Source organism: Zychaea mexicana (genome assembly GCF_025766255.1).
Source record: "Zychaea mexicana strain RSA 1403 chromosome Unknown BDB00scaffold_84, whole genome shotgun sequence".
NCBI lineage: Eukaryota > Fungi > Mucoromycota > Mucoromycetes > Mucorales > Lichtheimiaceae > Zychaea > Zychaea mexicana.
In genome coordinates, this window is record NW_026516747.1 from 1 (window position 1) to 8,012 (window position 8,012).

At 31.3% G+C, this 8,012-nt stretch overlaps 1 protein-coding gene across 1 annotated transcript; it reads right to left on the reverse strand.

The window, feature by feature from the left end:
* Window positions 1-378: 378 nt before the first annotated feature.
* Window positions 379-603, reverse strand: BDB00DRAFT_876151 (uncharacterized protein; the record flags this gene model as incomplete). Its single annotated transcript, XM_053127447.1, has 2 exons — window positions 379-452; window positions 528-603. 2 exons carry the CDS (start codon window positions 601-603, stop codon window positions 379-381), a joined length of 150 nt encoding a protein of 49 aa, XP_052975867.1.
* Window positions 604-8,012: the final 7,409 nt, after the last annotated feature.

Genomic DNA, 8,012 nt, shown 5'->3' on the forward strand with positions numbered 1-8,012 from the left:
TTCCTTGTGGAATAAAATGAATTGGAAAATCATATATTAAAGTAATGAATGTAAAGAGGTATTAACTGGAAACTCCACAGTACTGGTAATAGTGCATAATGGTTTGTGTAAGCATTTAGTTTTCTATCCAAATTATCCACCCAAAAGCTTGATTATCGACATGTATCTCTGTCCTTGACCAATCCAGAAACAGTCTCATGCATAGCAATAGAAGTAGGGAGCGAAACCAAACACAGCGACGCTTACCGATTGCTTTTGATGCGAACATGCGCGCAGATGAACGCAGCAACCGTCACTAAGGGCGTCATGCCTAATTTTAAGAAATAAGATGCTCTGGCACAAGTCCATCACGGGCATGCTGACCTCCACGGGAACTATTTAAAGTGTATGACCACCGAAGTGGTACGGCCGATAGGCTTCCTTTGCTGTGTTTGGCTCCCCATAAATCATCTCTAAACAAAAAGAAAGAATGCACTCATCAATAAGGCAATACCAAAGGTTCTACAATGTCGCTTTGCTGTTGTTACCTTCAACACCGATACCAGGGAAACAAGTGAGAGAGCCAAACACAGCGACGCTACCGATTGCTTTTGATGCGAACATGCGCGCAGATGAACGCAGCAACCGTCACTCAGGGCGTCATGCCTAATTTCAAGAAATAAGATGCTCTGGCACAAGTCCATCACGGGCATGCTGACCTCCAAGGGAACTATTTAAAGTGTATGACCACTGAAGTGGTACAGCCGATAGGCTTCCTTTGCTGTGTTTGGTTCCCCATGAATCACCTCTAAACAAAAAGAAAGGATGCACTCATCTAATGGGGCACACCTTTTGATATGTCAAATTTAAAACGTTTTACAAGAACAAATCTGTTGCTGTTACCTTAAAAAGAGCTTCATTGTATTGAAAGACTGCCGGTCATCTTAAGAATTCAAAAAGCTTTCTTTTTGTTGTATGAAAACTAAGAAAATAATAAATAAAAAAACTTACCTATCACTACTTATAAATAAGTTGGAGATATAAACATAAAAACACAATCAATTATTCGATGTATACAAATGCAATCGCTACCTAGGGCATCTGGCTTATATATCGTGGCATTCCTTGTTTTTCAATGGACTGGAGTCATATTTTTTAGTTTTTTATTCTCCTGGGCAGCCCATATTACATTTCATACTCCATTTCATTTTGCTCATCATAAAATAATGCACAGGACTGCTGCGGCTGACATTGGCACTGATCAATCTCGCGGACCCTGACCTTGTTACAATCAGCCGAGCTATGCAGAATGCCACAGAATTCGAACTGACTGCACTCCTATGCATCGCCATCATCCAAGCCATATGGTGCGCGCACTAGGCTGTCATCTTTGATAACCAGCTATTTACACCACAGGCAGTGGCAGCTCATGCCTCTGTCATATTTCAACAAACAAATATTTAGCTTTATCTTCTCTTTGTCTTTGCTTCTTTCACTGTATGTTCATCCTTTGTCCCTACTTTCATATATGTATCGGTACTGATAGTCAGTCACTCCTCCTGGACTCTCTGTCAGAATAAAAATCAATTTGCCCAAGGGCTATCAAAAAAATGCACACGACTGCTCGTAGCAGCAAAAGCTATCGACGCAATACAAAAACATATTTGGGTGTCACCAAAGAGGTGGGATAATACAATTAACTACTGTAAAGTAATCGGGAAGTTAGAATGTAACAGGACTTGTTCTATTTGCTTCCTTTTTCAGGGGGAAGATCCCCCAAGTGAGAGTTTATTTTCTCTGCAGTCACGTGTGTCGCAATTTAGACAGAGGCGTACTGCGTGATGGACGAACAGTGTATTATACATGCGAGACTGTTCTATTCCCTTCTATTGAACAAGTGCTCGTAATTAATATCTTTGGGATGTCCGCCTCTCATATAAAAGAAGATACACACGACTGCACATTACTTTCAGGTTTCTCAGTAACAATAACCATGGCAACCTTGAATACTAGTAAGCTATAATTTATACATTTTAGAAGCTAGCAACTAATACTATGGTAACTAATACCCATAGCAACATAAGATTAGAAATTCGGAGATATATTCTTGGCATATCATACAAAAAGGAGGCCAGCCAAATATCGAAACCTTTGTTGCAGACACAGAGAATCAGGATGCTATCGACGAATGGTTGATTCAAAACAACTCTGCCACGAAAGCGAAAAAAGGACTAATTCGGAAGTTCCGAATACTCCAAAAGATGTATCAAAAGAAGGGAAAGAGATCATTAGCTGGTCAAGCGGATGTGAACTGGGAAAGATGCTTTGAAAATGCAAAAACAAAGCAAGCTTTTTTGATCAGTGGTTCAGTCGTATTACGTTCAACAGCGCAAAGACTAGGACAAGAGCTCTCAAGTCGTATAGAGGTAAACAAAATAGGGATGGTAAAAATATTATACCGTGACTGACTTGGAATGAAAATTGTTATCTCATATATACATTAAAACTGCTATCATAGGGTACCAGCTCCACTCCTGCTCCCACAGCACCACCAACAACAATTACTACTGAAAACCAAGATTGGAAGATGAGGGTGGTGATAATAACGACAACAGTGATGATAGCGACGACGAAGATGAAGATGCACTTGGTAGTCAAAGAGGATCCCGACGAAATTCAACCACTACAATACCAGCCCCGTTAACAATAGGATTGATTCCTGAAGTTCACCAATATCTGCCAGCTGGATTCGACATAACTGATCGTTGGCATCGATATAAAATGAAGTCATTGGATATTGCAACAAACATAGCTTACATGTATCCTCCCACCCTCAAAAAGTAATGTAAGTATTATTTTAGAAGAAACAAATAGTTAACAAAGAATGCATCTAAGCTTATTATTGAAATTGACTATAGGTCATTGTATCACGTCATGTTACTTTGTCCTAATACCAGTGATGATGATATGATCGAGTTATTTGGCATTGATATACTGGATACAATTTATACACATTTCAAAAACAAATACTTTGATCGAAGCATTGAATTTGATATAAGCTTATTCAACAAATCAAAGATATTGTTGAAGTAAGTCGAGGATAAAATGAGAAATGAGAGAGAGAGAAGGAGATGCTTACTGCATCTTCAATTTATAGCAATTAAAAGAGGGTGACAAGGAAATGAGTCGTACCAAGGCTATCATCCAATTAGCCAACATAATGGAACGTACTCAAGATCACAATATTCCCATCCTTCAAATACTCATCAACTAGTCATCATTATGTAAATCACATATGCCATACCACTTATGAAAAAAGCATTATCTATTAACTAAAATCAACATCAGTGTCACCAAATTATCCAAGACTGAAGAGAATTACATTGTCAAGGGAACTGAGCTCATCACTAATTATTTAGATCCAGTAATAAGTCCTATGTTTCATGATCCTGATAACAATCGTCTTTTCTGTTGGTAAAAAAATTTTATATTTAAATCTTTTAAAAATTGTTTCCAAATATTATATTCTCTATTATATTTTCTCCATTAATATTCCCTTAAATATAATAGCATATCATTCTTATTTCTATTTCTTGGATTAATACTTTATTTAATCCATTCCATATTCCTTCTATTGTATTTGTATGAACTTGTGTTATTAGATCTTTGAAATATTTTTCATGATCTATAGTTTTATGTTTATATCCTATATTTTTTAAATTATTAAAGCCTCTCTATTCATCTGTATATATTGTTGTTCCTTTTCTAACATATTTTACAATACTTTTGTCAATACCAATAATATCCCTTTTTTTATATAAGCTAAAAATAATTTTTTTATTTTTATTTTTCTTTTATTTTTTAAAAGACTTTCATTCAATGCCTCCAATAACCCAAGCACCTTCAACTTTATAACCTTTATTATTTTTTCTTTTTGCAATTTTTGATTCATCTATTTCAACAATTTAATTCTGACCTCCTATTTTTCTGTTTTTATTAAAATGTAATCTATCTTTTAAATACTTCCTAAATAATTTATGATATAATGTTACAGTATTTCTATTAATTTGTAAAGTTGCAGCAATACTACTATATAGCATTTTTAATATATGTAATTGTAAATCCAGAGGAAGCTTTATTTTTGAATTATTGTTCCTTTTAAAGGTGAAAATGCTTTCCTACATTTATAATTTCTACATGCATAAATTTTCATATTTAAATATAATTTTGTTTTCTTATTACAATATGAACATTCCTTATATTTATTAATATAATTATTATTTATCAAATATAATAATGCTGTATCCTCATTATTAAATATTTTTTTTAAATTTATATAAGGCTCAGTAAACATTTTCAATATTATTAAAAATATTCAATTTTTACTATTTAATAAGTTTCAAAGATTAGAATTTAAAATTTATCTGCCAATTATCTTAAGACACATCTAACAATAATATATACAGGTAGAACTGTAAAACTTGCAGCAAGAGAGAGTAATATATTTAGTACGATCGTACAATTCAAGGAGCCTGGGCAGTACAAGTAGTGATAGCAGAAAGCAGTAATAGTAATAGTAGTACAGTAGCAATAGCATAAGTGATTTAGTAATTGTTTTATATGATATGTTTCTAACCAACCTTGAGTGACATACAAGTTTCATTGACACAATATTGTTTTTTTAACTGCAGAATCGAAAGAGAAGAAGTGATGAAGAACAAGAGGTATTTATTTGTTGTGTATAAAAAAAATAAGAGATGTTATATTGTTACAGTTAAAAATGAATTTAACTTTTTTTGTGTATCTATCAGCAGGAGTCGCCAAACAAGAAGGCACACAATATCACGCTTGTAGATATATTTTATTCGTACCAAAGAGAAGCAGGAGAGATCGCAAGTAACAATGAAGGAGTGTGTTTGGAAAGCGATGTCTACGAAATTCTGTATATATGGCTAGGCAACACTGTTGATGAAGTGATAATTTCGTATTACATATACTCATAATCGTAAATGCTTTATTTATTAGAGCCATTGAAGATATCTTGCTGTTAAAAGAATTCCATCATTCAGACATGATCAGGGAACACTTTACCAAAAAAATTTTAGCTGCATTGTACAGCTATTTTACAAGTCTACTGTATGATAATACCAAAATGTTTGATGTAACCACTGTCGCTACCATAAGTTCATTGTTGTATGTAAGTATTACTGAATTATTTTCAAGTAGTTGTTTTTTTTATATCTTCAGTAGCTGATAAGAAGTATTGTTTTTTTCTAGGAATACAAAAAACCAGCAAAACATCTAGACACTGTAAAAGGTACTAAGAATAAGTATACCTATGGCCTGATAAACTTTAGTGAAGGAAAATCTGAAGCTAAGCAATCAATTTTATTTAGCTTAGCTTCGATGTAAATATATTTACAGTTTTTGGTGTTATATACATATAGCTTACAAAAAATACTACTATTAAATAAAAATAAATCATAAATAAGATATGGTGGATTTTGAGATAGATTTCTTAAAATATGATAAATAAGAATTCTATTTTTAAAAATATTAAATAATGTTTATCTCTCCTGAAATAAAAGTACTATATTTAATGATCATATGATTATTAATGAATATTGATAAATAAGAAGTAAAACTCTAATAACAACTGTTTTAAAAAGATAAGAATATAAGAATCCTTTAATTTTGATTTTAAGAATAAAATAAATCCTTCTAGTTATTACATTTTTTTTCTCTTTATATTTTTTATACTTATAAAATCATCTTTATCAATGCCATATATTTTAATTAATGTTAATTTTATCTTGATTTATATAATAAAAGAATTAAAGTATTAACAAAATTTATATTCATAGATAGTATTTAAAAATAAAATTAATGAATTATAAAAATTTTGTAAAAAATGTTTATTAATATATGGAGCTATCAAAAATATTATAAAGAATCCAAAAATGTATAAAAAAAACTTTAATAAGAATTGAAAGTAATTACAGTGGTTCCCCGTTTAATTTCACTCTCAATAAGATAAACCCTCAGTTATTTTCAACTTTTTTCTATACCCCTTTAAGCATAGAAGACTGCTTGAATCACCCTCGTTTTGTGTCACCCTCAGTAGTTTCAATACTTTATAGACCCCCTTTGAGGTTGAAATTAAATAGGAATAAAGATTTTATAAAATTAAATAGTATAAATAGATGTGATAATTTGAAAATTATGAACTTGTTAAAAAATGATTATATGAAGTGGATAATATAATTCTATATAACCTTATTGGTTATTTGAAAGTAATAAAAGATTAGATTAAAAAATTAGAAATGTATAAATCTGTAACCTATTTTCATAATCAACCTAGTTTTTACTCAATATTATATAAAGCATAAAATAGTACAAGAACAGACTTGCTTATACAGGATTTTTCATCTCCTAGCAGACGTTTGAACTTTTATTTAGGCAGAAGGGATTTAATTTTAGGCAGAGTGGACATGAATGTTAATCTAAGTGGACATGAATTAAGTTAATCTGGATATGAATAATAATTGATCTGGACATGAATGAAAATCGAGCTGGACATGAATGAAAATCGAGCTGGACATAAATGAAAATCGATCTAGACATGAATGAAAATCGAGCTGGACATGAATATAAATTGACCTGGATATGAATAAAGATCGATCTGGACATGAATAAAGATCGATCTGACATGAATATAAATTAACCTGGACATGAATATAAATCGATCTGGGCATGAGTAAAATCAATGTGGACAAAATAAAAATCAATCTATACATAAATGAAAATCGTTCTGGACAAGAATAATAATCAATCTAAACATGAATAATAGACAACCTGAACATAATAACAGTCAACCTGGACATAGTTTTAGTCAACTAAGACATAATAAAAGCTGAAGTAGATAATATATTAAGTGTAGCAGAGCAGAATATTTGAGTACTTAAGATTTTCAATTCAAGTACCTACATCTCTATGCTAAGAAAATGTAAATAATAAGGGCCTGCATTATACGTATACACTTTCTGCCTTCTTTATTTGGATCCATCTTAAGGTTCCGTTTATTCATAGAAGTATATCTTATCTATAACCCATTCTTGTGACATATTATAAGCCCTTCAAAAAATTATTATAAATGGTTTATTATTATTATTAATTACTGTAATAAAGGTTATACTGCAAACAGGGTATTATATTACACTATCATAAGGTAGAGAAGAATTGATCACGCATATATTTCTTGTTGGGTGTTGTATATATATAGATATAGGTAATATTTGGGGACAAGAATAGTAATTGTTTGGATAATACAGTTGTCCTTGCCACACTGTAAAAAATAAAAGATACATATTGTTCTGTCAATTGGCCGCTAAAGAAAGTTGTCCATATTACACGCTCAATTAAACTGATATGTACCTATAGAGTAATAAGATTTACTTTTGACAAAAGCATGTACTGCATATAATAAAAACCTTTAATATAAGATGGTACCAATGTCCACTATAAATCGCACCCACGTAATTGGTAATATTCACAATCTAGTAGATATCCTTTAATAAATATCAAAATAATCCTTCTGCTTAATACTTTCAATTTCCAAAATTTATTTATTATTCAACAATATCCTTTATATATATGACAGCATGTAATTCAATAACAACCCGTTTTGGATGGCAAAGTTTATATAATACGTAATAATGAAGCATTAAAAAATCTAATTAATTCATATGAGGTGCTATAACTACATCTTATATTGAGTAAAAAAATCAGAAACAAGCTTTCCTTGATATAAAGAAGTGACGTCCAATTTGAACTCCAAACAGGGACCGCACCGCTAATGATATAAAAGCTTGGTTACATGTGCTTGTTCTTTCTGGCTACGTATTCAGTAATGTTTTTTATAGCTTCATCCTTGGACCATTCTTGATTTTTCATATACATTATTTTCATTCTTAGAACGTACAAGTTAATCATCAGAATAAGATATATAAGAATAAAAAAGGGATTATGTTTAC